Source organism: Cinclus cinclus, chromosome 3 (assembly GCF_963662255.1).
Source record: "Cinclus cinclus chromosome 3, bCinCin1.1, whole genome shotgun sequence".
NCBI classification, from domain to species: domain Eukaryota; kingdom Metazoa; phylum Chordata; class Aves; order Passeriformes; family Cinclidae; genus Cinclus; species Cinclus cinclus.
Genome location: NC_085048.1, coordinates 28,164,411 through 28,188,996, shown reverse-complemented (window position 1 = coordinate 28,188,996; position 24,586 = coordinate 28,164,411). Strand labels below are relative to the sequence as shown.

The following is a 24,586-nucleotide window of genomic DNA, read 5'->3' as shown; positions in this document are numbered from 1 at the left end:
CACACAGAAGCCATAAATTCTTAAATTAGAACCTACTGCTCCTTGGGCAGACAAGACAGGAATGTCCCTAGAAGCCCTCTGTGCACTTGCTCTCCTGAAGCTCATCAGCCCAAAGCAGCTACCAGCTCACTGTTCAAGCTCTGGTTAATCAAGAAGCTACCTTAACAGTGATCTCTGAATAGTTCCCTTCTGTTTTCTATTGACAATGCAGTGGGGAAAAGAGTTACCCATTACCATAATATGATCAGTATGATATATAGGACAACTTAGAAAGCAGCATGGTTTCAGGCAATGATCAGTATGCATTTAATAATAACTCAGATTTTTTCTGCTACTTACATAATTTCAAAAAAATCATAGGCAGCAGGCAAGTGCTTTCTTTTGGTTGTGTGTACTTCTATTGCTCAGTACCAAATTCTGTATTTGAGGAAAAACTCAAGAATATACAAATTTCACAGACTCATGAAATATCACATATGCATAAGCAGTGGTCACAAGTGATTTCTGATTGCATATTCATTGTGATAACTTTGTTCCAGGTATGGAAACAAAATCTAAAAATTAAGAGTTCAAACAATAATTAGATCATTAAAAACTGTTGTTATAGACAATAAATATTTGTTAAAAATAATTATGGAAAATATTTTTTTTTCTCTGAGAAAGCAATTGCATGGAAATATCTGTGGCATCACAGAATTTCTATATGTTCCAGGTACTTTTTCTGCATCTTCCCTGGGAGCAGGGAGTGGGGGGAGTGGAAGCTCAGTATTTTTGTAATTTTTAATATTTTTTTACCATTTACTAAATAGTAATGCACATTCTAAGTTTAATATGGCTATTTGAAGCTAGGAAATCTGGAATGTAAAGAACAAAACCAGTCTGCTAATCTGAATAACAAGTTTGAAGAAAACCCAGTTGAACTAATGAAAATGTAAACAGTTTTTTAATGAGCAGAGAGAAGAAAATGTATTCTCGCGATAAATTGAATACTTCCTGAAATATGTGGTAATTTAGAAAAATGCTTTAAACATATGGTAGGAAGCTGCACTTCATTAATTTGAAGACAACTCCACCTTCTGGGCATTATTTTGAAGAAGATGAAGATATGAGCAGCCAGACAGACCCAGAGCCACATCAAAGGTACTCTGTTTCTGAAGGAGCATTGTTTCCATTCCTCTTAGTATCACTAAATAATAATAGCTGCTAAAACTATGATCTCAGGCAGCCTCTCCTGACTTATCATAAAATACTTCTTAAGGAAAAGAAAGACTTCACATAAAGCAAGCAGAAGATGAAGACTGATGCAGGAGATAGAATGAACTAGCATTTAAGTGCATGAGTTTTGATTTACAGACATGAAGTTGAAAACCATGGGCAATACTGAGGGGGCAAAGTCACTGACAACACCATTTTAGATTGACTGGGCAGGTAAGGTGCAGAAACCAAGCATTTTTCAGTCACTAAGTTGATTTGATAAAGTGTCTGCTGATGATTCTAGCTGATAACAAGAGCAAAGAGAGAGAAACTGAAGGCAATGTTAAGGCAGTGAGCTCATAAGGAGGAGATGGTGAAGCAGAGAAGGGAGAAAGAAGAAAAGCTGAGACAGAGATCATTTATATGTTTATTTATCAAGCTTATTCATGGTTAGATATCCAATAAAAACATTAAAGAAAGATGGGGAGGACTTGACAGAGGACAAGAGATCAGTAAGGAGGCAAACAGATATTAAAATCATTATCAGGGAATTGATAAAAATATTCTATGAACATTACATTGCTTGGGGTAGAATGATTGCTTCCCAGAAGCAGTAAATTGAAACAAATAAGAGATAGCTATTGTTTTACCTCTAGGGAAATGATAACTAAACCTATCATTCAAAAATCTATAAAGATGTGAACTAAGTTATTCAGGATTCTAAAAGATGATGTAAGACGTAAATTCACAGGCGTGGAGATAGAAAATGTGATGTAGAAAAACCACACACAGAGGAGAAAAAAAATGGGAATCAATATATGTTTTTAATCACAGCCTTTTGTAGCAAACTAAAACCATATCTCTTACTTAACTTATTGTTGAACAGCTTTTTCATAATCATACAGAATGGCATTGTGAAAAACTTTCAGATAATAGTACAAGAAAATTAAAACTGAAAAGACTGTAAATTACTCTGTCATAGAAATGCAGAGATTACTAGTATGAAAGCAGTTAGTGAATCCTGAACAGGAAAGATCGGTTAAAAGCCATATCTTGCAAAACAGTGGATATGGAGGAAATGCTTGCAGCTGCCTCCTGTTTTTTATAGCAATCCACCAGGAATGTATAAGTTTCTCCATTTTCCTTTCCAGAAGCAGAAGACAGTTCTTTCTTTACACCTTAGCTCCATTAAGGTTGAGAAATTAGACCAGTTAGATCCTCAAAAAGCTCAAGACTTTAAGTATGTTTACTAACCAAATTAGTCCCCTCTTTATATGTATTCTATTTTGAAACCTTGCCAAGACAGAGAAAGAACTTACTGATCTAACATCACTTGTTAGAATACTGAGTTCATTTTTTGAGTACTTGCAGTAGAAAGATCTGCATGCAATTAGGTGCCCCTCTGAATATGGGCCCCCATCTGAAGGCATTGTAAACCATACCTTTCTTACCTTGGATGAGACTGTCCATTAGGATTCAAGGCTATTACCATCAAAAGTTATCCAGGAGAAAAGGAAGACCAAACCCCTACTTGAATATTCATTTGACAACTGGCATAAATATAAATCAAGGGTTCAGACGGAAGACAGGTTTGTTTAATTCATCCCAGACAACTGTGAGATGTCTCAAATTAATGCTTTACTAAATTTTTGACTGATTATTTAGGACACAGAATTTACTCACAAACTTAGCACTTCCTGGTCAACATCAGACAAATTCTCTAGTGGGTATCTACCATTCTGAGTTTTGCATTCAACATGATGCCCAAGCTGTCAGTACCAGGGCATCCCCATGACACACACACACACCTCTATGGCTTAAGCTGCAGGTACTCAAAATCAGCTGTGAATTCATGCAACTTCATAGTTTAGATAAAACAACAGTGAAAAGGGCTGTGAGAAGTGGGGGCCCACAGCCCCTTCACTCAGGAGCTGCACATAAGCTGAATTTGCTGGGGCTGCGTACAGCTATGAATTTTGATTTCCTGAACCCTGACCTGAGGATTCCATGTCAAGATTTAATGACCTTCGCCCTACCTAATCTCTATGGGCTTTCCTAGGGACCACTGGACCAGATACTGACCCTGATGCTTTGATTTGACTTCTTGGCTTGATGTTAGATCTGCCTCATCGTTATGGACTTGTCTGCTGATGTGGAATATTAGCTGGGTCTAGCAACAATCACAGACCTTCTCTGCTCTTCTTGTTCGGATGCTGTGGGACCTCGCCTTTTGCCAGTGAGGCCAGTGTGTACACCCTGCTGTGTCCTGTTTTCTCTCACAGAGCAGCCTACTCTTGATTCTCCCTGAACCCAGCAGCTAATAAACATATGCTGGAATACTAAATGCCTTCTAGACAGGCTTGAGCAGAGTCACACAGAAAGTACAAAACAGAACTGTTAGAAACAGAGATCTCCCATGTCTCAGTTTCATGTTGAGGCCATGATTTTAACCTACCTCACAGGAGTTCATAACTAGATCTTTGTATTCTGGAGACATGTCTAATTCATCTTGACTATTCTCCATGGAGGACATAAACTGGATTAAGATTTGCTTAAGGGATTATAAAAGGCTGTCCTGGGGCACTGTGAAATATAATTGCCAGGATAATGCACACATGCTTTATTTAGATTGTTTACATCATGCATGGCAGAACAAAGCCCAGTACCTCAGTGGGACATATAGACACTATCCAATCTAAGTAGTAAGTAATACTAATTAGACGAGTTTGATTTACTTGTTCACATTGTTGAATTCTAAATTAACTTTAATAACTCGGGAGAAATATCTCAGTGTTATTATGGTCATTTCAATAAAACAACCACACAATGAGGAGATGCTTTAAAAAAGATCTAACTAGAAAATCTGGCCTATAAAGAATGACAGAGCTTGTTATTATGAGCTGTTATAACTCAATCACATGAATCACTATGGCATGTGGACCTTGTGTTTAAATCTTGTTATCCAATTCTGGTCATCCCATCTCCAGCATCCCTCGCTTCTTCCCCCCCACTTCCCCCAAATGAGAGGCTTTTCTGGTTTATCAAAGCTGCGGGAGGAGGAATCAAAAAAGATCCAAGCATCTAAGAAAGAAATGGAAACAGTCAACTAGACAGCTAAGTCAGATGTTACATCATTACTGTTTCCCTTGTCAGAATTCAGGTGTCTTACATTTTCATTCATATTGAGTGCAGTTGACAGAGAAAGATAGAGATGCCTAATCAGAGCTGCTTGTGTTGCCTTCTCAGGGTTTTAAAAAATCATCTGAATTTTGATACACAGTGAGCTTAAACTGCATATAGGAATACTGTATTAACCCTTGCTTGTACTGATGAATACAAAAAATGCACATTATCACTGAGCTCAATGCCAAAATTAAGCATAGAATATGGTCAAAATAATCAATTCAAGATATAACACAGAATTATACCTAGAGCAGAGAGGCTTCTAAGTCTTAAAAATGTCTATTTGGATTCAGAACAAATATTCAGAGGCCCTTAGCGTGCCTTCAGTTTTGCTTTTACCTGCAGTAGAGAATGACAACTTTGTACAGTTAATGTGTAGAAAGTACTGTGATTAAGAAAACATCTCAGGTCTTCCTGAGGTGTGACAGATACAGTTATAAGGAGCCACCATAATGCCTGCCTCCACAACACTTGCATTCCTAACACAAGCACCTGATGAGATTCTGCTCTCTCTTTAGCAATACATCCTACCTGCAACCTGTTTTCTGTTACAGTTATTTCAATACAAATTTGGGGTTTATTGCTATTGTTCTTTCTTCAGTTTCATGTGCTGTTCATTGCAGTATGCTTATGAAATACTTATTCAGAATAGGAGTCCTGCAAACTGCAACTATAATGCTTCAGTGAACTATCCCTTACTTTCTGGAAATATTGCCTGTAGGTAGAAGCTCTGTAAAGTTAAAATGTAATTCTACATTGTGCAATATTCCAGAAAACACAATTATACCTATGAGGAAAGGAAGATTTTGTGCATTTTATTAAATAAAAAATCATGGTTTCTTTTTTAAATAATTATCGTGAACGTGAAATATTGAAATAAGCAGGCATAGAATTTTTGTTTTCAATTGATCAACAGTTTTTGCAACCCACCAATACAACAGAATTACTACAATTCATTTCCTGTACCTGGAAGTCTTAACAAAGAGTGACTGAATGTTAATGCCAGAGAAGATATAAATTTATTGAAAATGTTTGCAAATTATTTTTAAAAGTAATCCATACATTCAGTCTTGCAAAATTATTCAGTGCCAAGTATTCTATACCCGAGTCCAGTTCTGCTATTACTGCCATACCTTATTTGTATAGGTATGCATATATATGTGCATATATACGTTTATATGTTTATATGTTTAATGTAATTATCTCCACAGCTAGGTCTAGGAGATAGCCAGAAAAAACTAAAAATTTCTTACCTTCCAATAGTATTTGTATTATAATTTGTAGTCAAGATGGCTTTCCGACTACAAATCATACCCTGGAGAACTGGACAATCAAAATGTGTAACTTATATATGAACCCTCTTCCCCATAATATCTTGATTATAGCATTGTTACGCAACAAAGAGTACTTTACAGAATCCTGGGAATAAAAATTGCTTTCCCCCTGTCTTTGCTGTGGGTATTTTTTTTATTTTTTTTTTTTAGTGCTATTGCTTTTATAGGATATTTTTTATGTACTAAATGGGTTTTCTGTCTCTAATCCCAAAACATCTAAATGGTTCTTTATTGGAAACCAAACTGACTGCACTCTGGTGGAAAACATTCATAATAAAATTTCCAAACTGAACAAAAAATGAACAAAGTTAGTGATCAGTGTAAGGATGCTCAGTTATTTGATATTTCAAAATAGTCCCTTTTTTCAGAAGCACAGATGTGGTCAGCATAATCTGCACCCATCTTGACATGAACTGTGGCTATTAATGAAATATTTATGATTTAAAAATCAGTGTTCTACAGTTAAATTAAGTTTATTGCAAAGGGGCATTTGCATTGCAATGAACCATTTTCAAAAGGTGCTCAAAGTCATCATCCAGCACATACACTGAGACAACATATTGGTTCCATTGCTTGGAGAAAGCGATGAATTTGACATAGAATAATTTTTTTCCCCAAAACTTATACAAACAGTCACATTTGCAAGAGGGTATGGAAGAAGGGTCCAGAGAACTATAGGCCTGTCAGCTTGACGTCCACGTCAGGTAAGGACTTGATCAAGCAGATCCTTTTGAGTGCCAACATGTGGCATGTGCTGGACAACAAAGGGATTCGGTCCAACCAGAATGGGTTGAGGAAAGACAGGTTTTGCTTGACTGATCTGGTTCCCTTCTATGACCTGCTTAGCAGATGAGGAAAAGGCTGTGGATGTTGTCTATCTTTGTCACTGTCCCCATCTTTCTCCTGGAGAGGCTGGCAGCCCATGGCTGGGACAGGGGCACTTTTCACTGGGTTTAGAACTGTCTGGGTGACCAGGCCTTGAGCGTGGTGGTGAATGAAGTCACATCCAGATGGCAGCCAGTAACTAGTGGAATTCCCCAGGGCTCAGCACTGGGCCCAGTCCTTTTTACTGTCTTTATCCATGATCTGGGTGAGGGAATAGAGTGCACATTCTGCCAGTTTGCAGGTGCTACCAAGTTGGGTGTGACTGTTGGAAGCTGGAGAGTAGAAAGGCTCTGAGGATGGATCTGGGCAATCTGGAATGATGGGCAAATTAAAATTGTATGAGGTTCAATAAGACAAAGTGCTGGGTCCTCTACTTGGGTCAAAACAATCCCATGCAGTGCTACAAGCTGGGGGCAGAGTGGGTGAAAAGCAGCCCAGTGGAAAATGACCTTGGGGCGCTGGACAACAGTGGCTGAACATTAGCCAGAGTGTGCCCAGGTAGCCAAGAAGGCCAATGGCATCCTGGCCTGTGTCAGCAATAGTGTGGCCAGCAGGGGCAGGGAAGTGACTGTCCTTCTGTACGTGACACTGCTGGGGCTGCATGTTGAGGCTGTGTCCAGTTCTGGTTCTGGGCTCCTCACTGCAGGAAGGACATCGAAGGGCACCAGAGCTGGTGAAGGGTCTGGAGGACACTGCTTATGAGGAGCGGCTGAGGGAGTTGAGGGTGTTCAGCCTGGAGAAAAGGAGGCTTAGGGGGAACCTTATCACTCTCTGTAATGGCCAGAAAGGATGCTGTAGCCAGGTGGGGGGGTCATTATCATCTCTTAAAAGTAGCAAGTTAAAAGACAAGAGGAGATGGCCTCAAGTTACACCAGGGGAGGCTTAGGGTAGGTATTAGGAAAAGGAAAAAGAATGAAAGGACTCTGAAGCACTGGGACATTCTGCCCAGGAAAGTGGTGGAGTCCACATCCCTGGAGTTATTTCAAGATGTGTAGATGTGGCACTTAGAGATACAGTTTAGTGGTGAACATGATGATGTTACGTTAATGTTTGGACTCAGTTTTACAGGTCTTTTCCAACATCAACATTTCTATGGTTCTAAACACACTAAAAATAGAGCTGATGAGTATTTAGTAGAAGTGACAAGTGAAGTAGGATCAGTTAAGTGAAACAGATCACTTAAGCACATTAATAGGAATAAACAAGTTTTATCCTTCAACAGAGGTATAAAACATTGGGAATTATGCACAAGGTAAGATAAGAGGGGAATGGAAGCCTTTAAATAAAATCTGTAAGTATGTTTGAATAAGCAAATCCTTGGGCTTTTTAATAATGATGCACTAACCTTAGTTTATGTTTATGGAATTTTTATATTACGCCTTACTTCACTTTCAGCTCTTTCTGCAATGGATCAATTCAACACAGGTCCAAATGATTACACTGAGAACAAAGAAACCTCACTTGAATAGTAACTTGACTTCACTTTTCATACATTCCTGGGAAAATCCTAGCCACCAACTACAGAAAAATTTTCTCCTTTAGCCCAAACTTTTGGATCTGAATGAAAAAAATATCTACCTGTTTATATACTTCTACTAGATGAAGCTATTTCAACATGAAAGATTTGGACAACAATATCAATTTTACATACTAAAGTGCCTCCGAGATGTTGAAATGAGAAGAAACAAAACAGTATTTTGGTAATTTAACAATTTCTAGCTTGTCAGACAGCCTGTGATAATTGTCTAACACAGCTGTGAGGTAACATAACTTTGTTTAAGATTTTTTAGTGGAAGGTCTAGCTAGATTTCCATGAAGCATTAAATAAAAACAAAAATTAAAAAAAAAAAAGAAAAAAAGATGCAAGTTAAACAATCTCATTTCATTACCAAGTATAGCTAGGAAAGACTTTAAACATTCCTAAACCCACTGACAGTGCAGATTAATGCTGAATGACAGGTAAAAATCTGGATACAGCACCTGGTGGTATCAATAAAAATTATATCTATAGGGGAAAGAGCCATTGAAAGTGTGCATGTAGCTCTCTGCACAGAGACTCTGTCAAATAATGTATTAAAAAGCTCATGAGTAAATATGCTGTTAGAGAATTTAAAGAATAAAAAAATTATAAACATAAGAAAATATTCTAAGAAATGCTTACAAGAAACAAGAATTACCAAATTTCTTCACATTTTCTTGTCAACCCATTTTCTTATCTGTGAAAGAAAATTCTTAAATGCATTCTCTAAGTAAATTCAAAGAACCAGCATATATAGTCAGCAAACTACATCTACTATCTTGTCAAATAAAATTGAAACCAGTATATACATAAACACTTTAAAATCCTCTGAGCTTTGATGTTGAATACCATTTCCAAGTAGAAGTAGTCCCATATTTGAATATCTTGCTCCATTGATGTTCAGCCTCTATGACTTAGCTTTATGAGAGTTTTGGGTATGTATAATTTTAACTTCTGAAAATTATTTCTGAGTACAACCACAAATGTAAGATAGATGATGCAGTATAAAATCAGCAGGCATGTCTTCCAGTAGTGGAACTATTCATCCAAGAAACAGGTATAAGTTCAATTTGACAAAGTTAAATGATATTAATTTTGCAGAAATTAACTTTTCTTTGTGCATTGTTGACTGTGAATGGAGACCATTATTTTTCATTGCCTAGATAGTGATGCAATTTTCAAAGCTAAATGAGCATTAAAAACATTCATTCCATGCTTCTGCAATGAACAATCTAAGATACCTAATGGCAAAACGAGACATTCCCTTTAATCTTTATGAACATATTCTATTCCCCTGAGGTTAAAATGAGAAAGGAGGGGAAAAGCTCGCTATATTTTTCATAAATGTTTCTCTCACAAACAGGATAGTCTTGTGTGTGCAGATGCAGCAGCCTGCCTGCCTGCCAATCCCTGAAGATCCAATCATCCTGATGACTGTCCCTCAGTTTCTTCCCCTTGGGCAGGCCAGTCTCTTTTCATTCCTCTGCTTTACTGGAGGTGAGATTTTAGTACCAATATAGGGAAGAAGTATGCTTCACCAAGGGGCACAATTCATACACATATGGATGGGTTTCCAAGTGTTTGCCTTTGATATCAGCTCGCATTCTAGTTATGCTCCTCTACAACAGGACCTCAGACAGGATTTTTGGAGAAGTGACTGTACCAATATACTACTTTCCCACAGGTGTTCTTGAAATTGATCTCATTTCAAAATACTTGACTAATGAGTAACAGAAGACAGCACGAGGCCATAAGAATTTACTAGCAATGTGCTACAAAAAACAGCATATAGCTAACCCAGTTATTAATTAAAGTAACTGGTGACCTGGGTAGATCTTATATGTTAGAAAAAAAAATCCACAAAATAATAGTCATTAAATAACATCATAAGCATTGAACCACAGATTACATGAAAAAATCATTCAAGCAATGAAATCAAGTATCTTTTCTAGAAGACCATTTCCCAGCCTATGTTAATAGAAGATTTGCAGAATAATGGTCCGTAGGGCTGATTACATGTCTCCATGATTGTAAAGAGTGTTTTTTTAAACAAAAAAAAAAAAAGGAAAAACAACCACAACAATATCAAGCTCTTTGGCATTACTGCAGGTAGTTTACATATTTGTGCATGCATGTAGTGCTATTCAAATACTGCAGGCCACAGAGCTGTACCACATTTTTGAGTGAGAAAATATTTTTTCTCTGTCTCCTCACTGTAATGGAGACATAGAGAATGGAAAAAAAGCAAAACATAAAAGTCATAGTAATCTATAGTAGAATTAACCTCTGATTTTTATCACAAATCTGATCAAAGATTCTTTATCTCTGCCTTCAGAGAGAGCAACAAATATGGCCCTAAAACTCATACCTGAAGTCAAGGGAAAGAAAACCACAGTGAAATGGATTAACTTACAGGTTCAGAAATCACAAGGCACAAAATATACATTTGAACTTTCAGGCCCTGTTAGTGATTTTAGCCCACCCAGTACATGGACCCTTTGAGATGCTTTGGACTGGTCTCATTGATAATTAGCTCTGTTGGCATTATACAATCTGACCTTAACAGAATGGCAGAGATATAAGCAGTATCTTAGGTTCTATATACTGAAGTCCAACTCTCTATATTAAAAAAAGAAATTAAAAAATACACTTACAGAAACACAATTACTCAGAATTATATCTGTGTATGTTTACATGGCTTTGAAGCTTGACCTCAGTATCCGACAGTCTCACTGCCAAAATAATTATTACCATAAAAATACTTTTCTCTGATATTATTAGTCCACTAACACCCTGATGAAACTGACTTGAAAAATGAAATATTTCTATCCAGATTGTTACCTCAATTGTTATGCTACCTTCAGGCTATACAGTTTGAAAAAGGCAGATCTTTACCACTATTTGGAATTAAAATCTATAGTCATCAGCAAGGAAATAATACGTTTTTAATACAGCAGGTTGATTTGTCTAATATGGATGGAAGATTTCCCCCTTCTTTTTCTGCTAGTTTTATTGCTTGGTTGGTTGATTTGTTGGTTGGTTGTGTAGCTTCTTTAGATTTTTTTTGTTGCTGCTGTTTGGAGGGGGGGTGTTATTTTTTCTATTTTGTTCTTTTTTTGGGAGGGGAAATGCTGTAGTTTTATTGTTTATATGTTTGGGGTTTTTTGGTTTTTCTTGTTTTTTCTTTCCTCGCCCTCGAAAGGCCAGAAAATGAAAAAGAACTTTGGCAGTATATCATTATCTGAGTATAAACCATGTTAAATCCATATTCACAATGGAGCTTTGGGTAATGGACCTGTTTCTGACACAGTGCCAAGTATTAGGCAGAGCTAATAGCTGGCTTTATTCCTGTTTTAACTGACTTAAAATTCTGGGGGGTTTACTTTAATTTTATTTAATTTTCCTTCTTTTATTTTCAGTAGTGATTGAGTAACAAAATGCTGTAGAAATCATTAAACTGAGGCTGAACTTTGCTATTTACAGTACTTAGCCACACCCTCTCTAGGTGATGCACTACCAGATGATGGCTGGACACTCTTGAGGTCTCTTTCAAGGCTAAAAAAATCCCAGAATGAGTGATCATTCTATGTAGAACTGCATTATGTTATTGGACTGTGGTACTCCTGTTTAAGGAAGGACAGTACTGTTTGGCATATCTTGACACTGCAGTTCATTGAACATGATTGCTGCCACTTGGCACTACCTTACTATGAAAGAAATTCTCTTGGGTGTGCATTGACTCCACTACTGCATAAATGCAAAATTACCACCACGGATGCTTAATTTCTATCCATTAAGTCTCATTCTACCTGAAAATTGTTGGAAGTCACCTAAAGGTCCTACCTGTCTGAGGCAAAGGAGTGAATAAGGTCAGGTATTTAATTTCTCAGGTCAATAGTTAAATGCACCAGTTAAAAAAGGGCCTGTCATACAAATTGATTCCTTTAGAAAACAACAGTTTTTAATTGCTCATTTAGAGAAACAGAATGATTCAGAATGGAGTTGACAGAGGTAGAAATTTAGAAATGATACAACAATATGAGATACATAAATACTGGGAAAATTAATTTCCACAAATGGGCTGTAGATACTACTTTCTGTTTCAGTTGGAGGAATTTTTTTTAATGAGACAAGAGCCTGTATTTCTGCATTTTTTTATAGCTTCCGTTTGTTTAGAATATTTTACTCCACTTAACATAAGATAGAGAAAGGAAACACTTTCAATTATTCTAGTTTCCTATAGCACCCACTTAAAAATACTGAATGGTTAATGTATTTATCTTTAAGGTTACTTAATAAACTATATGCAAAACGGAATCAAGTTAGCTTTTTATCCACATTTGTGAAGACTGTTTGACAAAGATTCATATAGACATTCCCATGGTATTTGGAATTTTCAATCTTAAGTTACGGAGAGTTGTATTTTCTTGGGATCATTGAGTATGCAGGTTTAGAAAAGAGAGAAAAAATCTACTCTTTTAGGCACTGGTCACAGCAAGTTTTTCAGGGAATGTGAATCATTTAATAAGCTTCTTTTATACTGAGAAAGAAATACGAGCTCTCAAGCATTTACTTCAGGCATTAAGTCAGATGCTGCAATGAGCTAGACCTTCAAACTGTGGATGAAGTAATTCCCCTTTAATTACTGGAGAAAGCTTGAGTCTTCTGAAAGCAAACATATTGATCTGATCAAGGAATTGCTGAGACTGCTGCAAAGGAAATGGTATGAATATATATAGAGCAGAAATATGTAAGAATATAAAAAAATTGCAATTGACCTTTCTCTGTAGTTTCCCTATTCTTTTATCTATTTTTCCTCTTCTGGAAGCCTTTAGCTATGGATTATTACATACAGTTTGAGAAAGTAAAGAATACAGAAACAGAGAGTGATACTGGCAGCGTGTAAATTCTAGGACTTGGAGGATTTTTTGAGAACCTAAAAAAAAATGTGGTAGGTGCTCCCTTTCATGTAAGCAGAGCATCTGCTCAGCCATCAGCATAGAGGTTTGGGGCAGGAAAGATTGATGGGCTAGATCCAAGTGTGAAACAAAGAGGATGAGAACCAGGAGCCAGTCATGAATGAAAAGAATTTGTGGCAGAAGACAGAACTTAGAACTTCTCAGACCACCATGTTTGCAATCCAAGAACAAGAGTGTGACCAACTGCGCACCACAGGACAAGGAGAAAAGCATTAATTATGCCTACAAAGACTGTTTTCCCACCTGGCCCATTCCTGTTCACAATGTTTGGCTAGGTGCCACAGGTTAAACAGTGTGGACAGGTGTAGGACCATTCTGAAGCCTGCATTTTGTCCTTTCTGATTCATGTTTATAAATACAGTAATAAAAGCCAGACCCTAGCCTTAAATGGGAAGATGATGGGCACTGGCTCTTTTGGGCTGTTTTGAGATGAAATGGAAGCAGGCAATAGTCTATGTAGAAAATTATGTAATAAAACATTTGAAAAAAAATTTACCTAATTGTTGATTACTTTGGTGTGTGGTTTAATAGTAATTCAAAAGAGAATACAAATACTCCATGTTTTAAAGAGGACTTGTGTTTTTATATCTATTAGGAATGTATTTCATTGCAAAACCACGCAGGTTTCACTCTATTTTTTCCTTCTGAGAATTTGTTCCTGACAAAAACCACCCATAAGTACATTATTCATTATAGAGGTATTCACATATGAAGTATGATGCACTAAATGAGTGATTCCTGTTTACCTTCTTAAAGCAGTAAGTGCAATTCACACAGTTAATTAAAGGCAAAATTTTCCTTTGTAAAAACATGGGGTACTCTGAAATAACTTGATGGAAAACAGGTCAGAAATCTGAATGGCTTTTGAGGGCCACTCTGCAGGATCTGAATTTTTTTTGGTCTGGTAGGTCCAATTTTCTTTCTACTGGGAGAGAATGTTGAAATGTTAGCAGCTAAACTTCTATTAACTATAAATAGCCACTTTAAAATCCACACTGTCCTTTACCATTTCACAGACTCAGAACAAGAAGTAATTTAACTACAAATGAATTCTGGCTATTTGTGTATAAATTTATTGTAATACTTGTTTCCTGGCTGAAAGACATTTTCTTTATATCTTTTTACAATTTAATATCAAGGCTGTGCCTTTTTTCCTGTTTTCTTTAACATACTTGAAAAAAAACCCTTTCAAAATTTTAAATAAATTCAATCTTTTGGTGTGTTTTTATAGACCAGTATGACATTTGTGATATATGAGTCAGAGGATCTCAAGTGCTGCATTGAAGACATACATCACTAATTCTAATACAAAAAATATAAGCAGATTAAGGCAGATGCCATTCAGATAAGTAAACAAACCATATAATGTGAAGAGGTATCTAGAAAGCATAAACAGGATTTAAATTTTACAAGATGTAAAAGTCTTACCCTGGGATAAGGTGAATGAACACAACAATAACAGACAGGAATACAGTTTGCTTATTTTCCAGCATCCCCACAGCTCAGCATGTGTACCATTGCTCGTGTCTTATAGCTAGAGTAGGTACATCTTCCAAAAGCTCCCTTGGTCACAAACATTTCTAAGTGTCTTTAGCTAGCATTGGAAAATTTTAAGATACATTCCATATGCCCGCAGGATTAATTAGTGTTTTTCTAGAATTTCATGAACATGAACATGGAATGGGAGATTGAAGTCGTAACAATAAAGTATTTTCCAAGAAAGGACAAAATGGACACTTTCAAAACATTTTCTGCCATATGGCATCCTAGACTGTCTGTAAAGGCAGAAATCAGACTTTGTTTCCTGCCAACGTTTATAAAACTTATGTAAGCAGCTCAATTTCAAGTTTTAAATGAAATGTTAATTACTATACTTAACCAGATTACTCATCGGAGTACCAGTGTCACAGCAGCCATTTTTAAGTTGAGAGATAACAGGTTGTTAGTTAAAAAGTTGATTTATGCATGGAAATATGGCTTACACCTCTTCATTTTTTCATATAATATTATAGCTAGCTGCATTTACCATGTAGACATAAATCTACTTGTTTCTATTTTGTTCCTTGTAGACCTCCGCCTCATGCCTATTCAGAATTAAATGTGCTACAATAGAGTTAGGAATCTTCATGCTTTTCTGTGAGCAAGATTAAAGAGGTGTCAATTTAGTTTCACTTTGTAATCACTTTTCAGTCGTGTACATGCAGTCCTCTTTAACAATCTGTTCTCAAATATCTGTTCTAATCATTCCAACTCTCAAACTGATTTTTAATTATTATTCTTTATTTATTTTTATTATTTTGTTTAGGTTTTTTTGATCATTTGGCTCTGTGTTCACAGGTTTTACTGCCACAAAAACCACTCCTCCTTCCTTTTGATGACATGAAACATTAAAACCATTTAAACATGAGGTAGTCACTAGGGTGCCTTTACATCCAGTGGTAGAACTTCAAGGCAACCCAAGCCCTTATTTTAGATGTCTGAGATGACAGCAGTTTCTCTCCTGAGCAGTACTCTCCCTTGATTTTAAAGGAAGCTGACGGTGACTTTGGCAAATTCTGTGATGCTTAAAGTAAAATTAATCCAACCCATATAATCTCAATTGAAAAGTGTTGCAAGTGATACCTACTGTTTTTTTTTTTTTTTTTAATTCTGTATTTTCTTTAGACTGGTAGTTTGCACATTTTACAAAACCACTGATCGCTGAAACATCAGTATTCATAAAATGACCATTAACAGAAAGTGGCTTTTCACATGCTGAAAATTCTCATTTGTTTTTTCCTTTCACTACTAAATAACATCCATGAGAACATACTGCTCTTCAAGATTATTTAGTTTTTCATTATTATAATCTTAGATCTTGAAATTTGATCTTTGACAACAGAATGTCCTTTAACCATTTTTTTTGACTGCTGCTCTTAAGGAAATTTATTTGACAACACCAGGAAAATTTGCCCTTACAAAAGAATCCAAATCTGCCATAGAAATACGTAGTCCCTAACACTGCTCCCTACTTCCAGTTCAACATTCCTCTGGTATTTTTAAAGACAGCTATGCCTGTGACACTCCAATCTTCCAGTTACAAATTTTCTTCTTAAGTTAAAGGTTGAATACTTCTTAATAGCAGTTCACCCACCTTTTATTACATATCTTCAAAACTCTTAATGGTTCACTGTGATGAGAACTCAAATCAGCCAAAGCACTGAGATGATCTGCTTAGGTCTTTTAGTGGCCAAAGAAAAATTCAAAAGGCTATTAAAAGCCAAGGATAATTCTTTAATCAAAAATCAGGAACTCATCTTTTAAAACTCACAAAAATGAAAGCTATTGGTTAACAAAGAACGGTAACATGGTTTAAAAGCTTTTGCCCCATGTATCCTTGCAGGTGGGTCATCCTGGCAGGTGGGTCTGCGCTTTCAGTGAATTCAGGAACTCTGAGTGATAGCAAAAGCTTCTGTTTGCTCACACTATCATTTTTGTGTGCCTGCTCAGCTGGTCTGGAGGAGGAGGAGGAGGAAGAAGAAGAAAAAGAGCAGAATGAGGAAGGAGGTTTCTACCTTCTATCAGAGGCTTTTATTTCACCTAATCATTTCTTAACGGAATATAATACAGAGCGTAATGATAAAACAAATACCATCTGTCCCCACCATGCATGAACAAAGAAAATTGCTGCTTTTACATTTGTTAAGCTTTTCATAGTATATTCTCTATCCTTGAAAGGAAAGCTAATAGAAGATGGGCCTTGCTTTAATGGAAGTGCATTTGAATTGACTGATCTTCCTCGTAACCTAATAAAGTACAGATATTGGATTATCTGGATCTGAAACAAGTCTTTGATGTTTTGTTCAGAAGAAATGAAAAATTTGTGTTAAAAGCCATCACAATGGAAAGTCTAACAGGGGCATGGCAACTGTCCTTTTGGTCTTCTTAGCTATTTTCAAATGTGTTATAATGTGGCTTATGATAGCCTACCGTATAGCTAATGTACCTTTCATCACTTCCCATTTGTCATGAATTGAGAATGTGCAATGGAAAGTCATTGCAGCATAGCAGTTGTGTAGTAACTTCTTAAGTCACATATACTTGTTTCTGTGCTTTGAAAGAGAGAATAAAATCCCCTCTGTGGAAGATCTCAAAGGATTAACATATCTGTGAGACACGATTAGGTGCTTAAATTTATATCAACTACTATTCAGTTAGAAATGTCATTCAATTGCCACTGAACTTGTAAACTGAAATTAGTAGAAGGGAACCAAGAACTCACTGCATTACTGTGAAATTGTGCAAAAAAAAAAGGATTTCTTTTCTCTGACAAGAAGAAGCAGTCTATATATAGTTCATATATAGCTCATATTTAGTTCATATTTAGAATATTTTTTCTGAAGTTTAAAGTGATTTGAAAATGAAAGCACAGAATAAAGCATTTAAAGTATGTGAAGATGCTGAGAGAACATTTTGTGGTAAATAACTATTGATTAAATAGGACCCTTGTCAGCATCACATCTATGCCTGGAGACCTCTCAAAAACTATTCTAAGGCAAATGGAGGACAGTGAGGTGATTAAAGACAGCAACACAGCTTCACCTTGGGCAAGTCCTGCCTAACCAACTTAGTGGTCTTCTGTGATAGAATGACTGCATCAGTGGACAAAGGAAGAGCTAGGGGTGCCCTCTGGACTTCTGAAAACCTTTGACATGGTCCCAACAACACCCTGCTCTCTAAATTGGAGAGATAAGGATTTGATAGGGAGGACTCTTTGACAGATTAGAATTTGGCTGATCACATGCAGAGGGTAGCAGTTCACGGCTCAGTATCCTGATGGACATGGATGACAAGTGGTGTCCCTCAGGAGTTTGTGCTGGGACAAGTACTGTTTAACATCTTCATCAATGACAAAGGTATCAAATGCATTCCCAGCAAGTCTGTAGAAGGCATCTAGCTGAGTGGTGTGGCTGACACACCTGAACAATGGGATGCCATCCAGAGGGACCTGGAAAAGCTTGAGAACTGGGCCCATGGGAATCTCAAGAGGTTTAACTAGTCCAAGTGCAAGGTGCTGCACCTAGGTTGCTGCTACCCAACCCCTGGCATCAACACAGGCTGAGGTGATGAACTGATTGAGAGCAGCCCTGAGAAGAAGGACCTGGGGATACTGGGGGATCAAAAGCTAGACCTGAGCTGGCAATGTGTGCTTGCAGCCCAGAGAACTAATTGTATCCTGAGCTGCATCAGAAGCAGCAGGACCAGCAGGACGAGGGAGGTGACCCTGCTCCTCGACTCCAGTGAGACTGCAATGCTGTGTCTGGCTCTGGGGTCCCCAGCACAGAAAGGACATGAATCTGTTCGAATGGGTCCAGAGAAGGGTCAGAAAAATCATCAGGGTGCTGGAGCGCTGTTGCTATGAAGACAGGCTGAGGGAGTTGGGGTTCTTCAGCATGGAGAAGAGAGGGTTTCAGGTAAACCTTATTGCAGCCTTTCACTATCTAAAGGGGGCCTATAAGAAAGATGATCAAAATTTTTTTTGCACAGGCTGTTGCAACAGGACAAGGGGTGATGGTTTTATCCTAAACAGCATAAATTTAGACTAGATATAAGGAAAAGGTTTTTTACAATAAGGGTGAGTAACCACTGAAATGGGTTTCCTGGAGAGGCAGCAGGAGACATCCCATCCCTGGAAACATTCAGGGTCAGACACAATGGGGCTCTGAGCACCAGAGTGAGTTGAAAATGAACCTTCTAACCCAAACCGTTCCATGATTTTATTCTATGAACTACTGAATTTTTCTGTTTAAAGATGAATATAGGTAAAATTTGGGTCTAATTTGTGCACAATATGTTTCCTGCATAAAATGAGGTTTGCTGACTTAAAAGAATTTTGTTACAGATAAGCCTTCACACATTTATAAACTCTTGTTGATATAGAATAATTACTGTTGACCAGATAAAAACTGCACAGTTTATTCTTTTCAGTTGAGATCAACACAAATATTCCATAAAATTCAAGTACATAGGCAGTTAGACAGTTATGCCAATGTCCTGAGGACAACTACACTAAAACTGAATTATTCCAGATACATTCCTTTCTTGTTAGTGAAAATAAGAAATTACTCCTTGCTGATAACAGCCTTCTGTCCCCATCTCAGCATGTCACCTGAGCTCAAGTATTCTGATCAATGATTTGCACCACAGTGACCTTGCCTTTTTTGATGGCTGACCGAGCATAGGGAGAATAAACTTATGCCAATATATCAAGGCACAGAGCTAGGTAGTCAGATTAAACCTATAAATTCATTTTCAGTTTTCATCATTAATTTCTCAGGTTTTTTCTCTTCCTTTGATGGTTTTAATACTTAAGAACAGACCTCCTAAGTGGCTAAAAATATCTTATATGTGGGAAGAGAAAGATAATCAAAAGAAAGACTGTAAAGACTCTGCAGTTATCTAAACTAGCTAGTGCACAGCACAGTTTCTGATTCAATTGGAATGTCGTTGCTGTTTCCCATGTGAAGCCATGAATATGCAGAAACACAGATTATTTGAATGTATCTTCTTAATTTGAATGCATTTTCCCATTTGAGGTTGTTTTTTTTTTCACGTTTTTCAGAGGACACACAGATTAGAATGTACTACAATGCGCCAAGCAGCATGGACTGTGCTCTTTAAATAAGATCGTATTTTTATTTTGTCAGAAAAGTGTAATGGAACAAACATTTCAGAAAAGAGACTTTTCTTTATAAATTTGTGCAGGGTCTAGCATAATGAAGGAGGACTGACAACTGGAAGAAGCTTTAAGTGGTATTAGAGTGCAAACAGTAGTACAACAAAGATAATAAATCACTGGCTAAAACCTTACTGCAATGTTTTAAACATTTTAAGACTGCCAGAATTCTTTTTGGGGAGTTCTTTGACATGTTTCCAGTACAAGGTTGTGCCTTACAGGGACTTGTGTTTACAGTCCTGTCACTCTGTAATATGAACTGGAGAACAATAATAAATATTTATTATTGTAGAGCAGCAAGTTAAATATTCAGTAGGGACAATCCAGCATTTTCTTTGCTTTATTCCACCAACTAATTTCAAAATGACCATATTTTCTTACTCATTCTAATGACTTGCTGAAGAACTGACTGACATATATGTACAGTCAGATGTTAATTGAAAAACTGAAAAAATGTACTTACACCAGAAGTTTTCCTATCAGACAAACACACATTTTGTCTTTAATCCTTACATACAACTTCTTATTACTTTCTTGGCACTATGAAAATGTAGCTTAAGCAAGCTGAATAACAAAAGTACTAAACAAAGATGAAATTATTAGACAACAGCTTTTCAAACTAAGTTTTTTTAGTTCAATTTTTAAAAAATATTTTCATATTGCAGTTAATTTATGACTACTAATAAATGTAATTGAACTGTCAGGAATTTTTAGATTTGATGTTTATTATTATATGACTATTACCAGGCAACTCTCCAGTAGCAAAAACAAAGTTTGAAAAATAAACCTGAATAAAATTTTGAAACTGTTACACATAGAAAAACTAACATAAGAAATTTTAGGCTTTAAATATTTTGTTAACTAATGTATTTTTTTTAAAATTACTGTTTATCTATGCTGATTATTATCATACTGTAACATGTGCAAAGAAAGTTCTTTGGGAGAATGGGATATTAAAAGACAATGTCAACAAAATAAACACTTCCCAAGCTATTAAGTATATGAATATTATTGTAATTAGCACAATTTTATAAAGTAACATTTGAAACACTATGTATCCTGGAAACACTCTAACACGTACCTACAGTTCTCTGAATTTTGGTGAATATTTTCTAAATTTTGATTCTAAAATCTTTAGATCTTCAGATATGACTATGAAGAAATTCAACATGTAAGCTGTTCTGCATGTGCTAAACCAAAGAGGGGATAACCAAGCAACAGATAATCTGGAGGAGGGGGAGCAGTCTGGATTGTGATAGAAGCAGCAACTCTACAGTACATACTTGGAACTTCTGATTTTCAATAGGTCATAAATTTGAAAGAAGAAATTTCTATTTCTTACCTACATTTCCAGTCATTAGGTATGAATTCTGAAAGTCCATCATTCCCATTCCAACAATGTGTATAAAATCTTCGATCACCTGCATTAACTCCACTGAGCCTGGATAGATCTAACAAAGGAAGGCCAGACATGACATTTACTATAATATCAAAATGTCTACAGCTGCAAAGTCAAATAAAATCCAAATACCATCAAAAGCAGGTTGAGAACTAACACTCAAACAGCTTTTCCTGTGCTTCAATACTAAACATTTTCTGTTACTTAAAATAAAAACATTTTGCTATTAAATCCTCATATAAACAGACACTACTGCCCACAAAGTTATATGAAATCAACTGTGCACTGGAACTGTGGAACTGGAACTTCAGAACTACTGATGCAAACAGTAATGCAAATCTTACTGTGGCCTTGCCAGTATAATAACTTCTACTGTATTAATCAACACATAAGTAAGTTAAATTTTTACTGGTAGTACTATTTTCGTTGCTAATATGGAGTAGCAGAATCATAGAATATCAGAGGTTAGAAGGGGTCAGTGGAAATCAACCCTCTGTGCCAAGCAAGATCAGCTCTAGCAAGTTGCCCAGGAAGACATCCAGTTGGATTCTGAATGTCTCCCAGGAAGACAATCCCAGAGTTTCTCTGTGCAACGCATTCTAGCACTCAAATCACTCCCACTGCCAAATAGTTTTTCTTATATATGAATGGCATTTTCTGTATTTTAATTTCTGCCCCTTGTTTTTTATTCTGTCAATGGACACCATTGAGACTTGGCTCTTTTTCCCTTTCAGGAACTTTTAATATTCTCATGTTTCCAAGCAATATAGTGTCAGCTATTTCAGCCTATCCTTGTATATCTAATGCTCTAGTCCCCTAAACAACTTTATGGTATTTTTTTTGGCCTCATTCCATAACTTTGTGTCTTATACTGAGGAGCCCAGAACTGGACAGAGTAAGCTAAAATGAATGGCAGTAGCCTTGGCATTGCTAATGTAGCCTCTCAATCTGGCTTTTAAAATGATAAAAACACATTTCCAAGAAATAACATTTATTTGCAAAGCTGTAAGCTAATAAAAAACCCACTTTCTTTATTATTTAACCATAATAATTCATCAACAAAACAGCATTAGAGATCATAACAGTTACTAATAATACTAAGTCCTGTTCATATCACATAGGTAAAAAAAAATCACTTTTGGTTTTTATTGCCTGTTATGAAAATTTTCAGTAACAGAGTATCTTTCATCAGAAAAATAATGGACAACCTGTTCATGGTGGTTTTTTGTTCAAATTTCACTTTTTAAGCAATACTCACCCATTCTTTCCACTACTGGGACTGTAGAGTCTAAAAAGAAACCTACAGAGACTATAAATTCCACCATGCTGCACTCCATCTTCATCTTGCTCTATCTATCTAGATTCAGAATTGCTTGGTTCAGGATAGAGAATTTCACAAGGTGCTTTGTTTTCTACATGCATCTTTTAATAAAAGGTAGGGCAGTATTACTGTTTTGAAGAAGAATTTGTTGTGACAATAATGATCCTAACAGGTTGCAAATGCTGCTTCATGTGACAGAGACTTAATGTCCATTTTCCTAATGATGAATTACTGAGGTAGTTAGTGTGATTTTTGCATCCATCTCTTCCAAAGCACACACACACTCACAGATTATGTACTATGGAAAAATTTCAGTGAGATTTTTTTTAAACCTTCCTTCTTGCATATAAAGTTGTATAGCAATAAACTATTGAGCACTCAGTTGAGCACTCAGTTGAGCACTCAGTTGAGCAGGTACTCCACGTTATTATGCATCTGAAGTACTGGTTAATCAATAGGATGCCAGCAGATCTTGATGAAGAATATGCTGCATAGCTCCTGTGTTTTGAAACTCCAGTATAAACTTACACATTGTGGATTGAAATGGCTTCCTGAGTGAAGTACTTTACATCAGGTCTTAAAAAAAGGCAAGTATTAAAGTGAGTGCTGCTTATCTGAATGCTATATAACCTGTAATTAATGGTTATCAACTTTTGGCATTTCTGCTAGAGAAACAGATGTGCTGAGGCATTGCAGCTGTACACTTGATTGATAGTCAGCAATTTGCTGACAGTGAGTAAGACTTTCTTTCCAGCAGAGTATCTAGAAAACAGGCTAAGAGATCTATGCTAACAGTAGCTGTGGAGTTTAAGAAAGCTATGTAAGCTGGCAAAAAGGTTGGTTAAACTGCACCTAGGTTTGTGATGTTTTATTACAGAAAATTAAGCTGAGTGACTGAACCAGAAACAGGATCACCTTTATTCACCAGTGCCCACTCACTCCTCCAAGCTGTTACGAAGAGCTACTTGCTTCCAAAGTTCCTTGGAGCCTGCTTATGTAACTGCACAAGAGTAATAAGACCAGTGGCATTGGTTTTTGGGAGGCAGGTCATACCTCAGTGGTCTAAGATTCAATGAATCCCCTAACTTTGCAACCAGGAACCTATGTCCCCACTACTCCCGTGTTCAGCTCATCTTGGGTCTTTTGGGTTTCTGCTGTACCTAGATCTGTGAGATGATGATTCACCAGGCATAGAGAAGAAGCTGTGGAAAAACAGAAATAACTCATTCCCTCTCTGTTTTTCAACACTGCTCCTTCTACGAACAGCAATGAATAGAGGGAACTAGAGATTTATTGTTGCCTCTGTCTCCACATTCTACGAATTTACTCTTAGGTGCTGTCATCCCCAAATCTCTGGTGTCAGATGGCTGACATGGCATGGGTAAGCAGACAAGATGGAAGTAGAAGACAAAGTTGATAACACAGGAGTGGTATCATGTCTGATTATTAGTGGGGTTAAAATAATTGCTTAATATTGGTTTCCTTATCTTGGTGCTGTTTATGGAAACTGCCCACAGATATGTGATTTTGTTGCTTCTATCCATCACTACTAAAGGACATTAGATACTTTGTCTCTTTTTGTATCTGGCTCTTAGAGAGAAGAACCAAAAAAGAGCAAAAGAAAAAAATATGACTCCCAGCTGAATTGTACTGGGCCAGCTGCAGTGTCATGTGCCTATTGCAAGGTTTGAATTAGTAGTAAAAAGTTTTGATCTTCCCTTTCTTAGTGACATCATAAACATGAATTTACAGAACTGAGAGTTGACAGCTTCAAGATCTTTAAGAACCTTGTGATTTATTAAGAACAACAAAAAAGTGAACAAATTTCAAGTATATGTAGAACCCAGTCACAATGAATGCCCAAGAGTAGAGCAAAGATCTATATAAGTTGTCTTCTTGCCTTTGACAGTGATGCTGTCTAAGGAAGAGTATAAAGGAACAGGAATATAGTGATACTTGACTGGAAAGTCTTGCCCAGCCTTTAGCAGTTTTTTTGCCAAAAGACTTCCTTAAGCAAAACCACGGTTTTTCTTTCATAAATTTGCCTATTTACCTTT

The 24,586-nt window shown here is 36.6% G+C and overlaps 1 protein-coding gene across 1 annotated transcript in view; it reads right to left on the bottom strand.

Moving 5' to 3' along the window:
• ADGRB3 (adhesion G protein-coupled receptor B3) overlaps positions 1-24,586 on the bottom strand; it is a 439,895-nt gene that overhangs the window by 193,408 nt on the left and 221,901 nt on the right. The window contains exon 11 of the mRNA XM_062489771.1: positions 21,152-21,260. Coding sequence (XP_062345755.1) covers positions 21,152-21,260 — 109 coding nt within the window. The remainder of the gene's footprint in view (positions 1-21,151; positions 21,261-24,586) is intronic.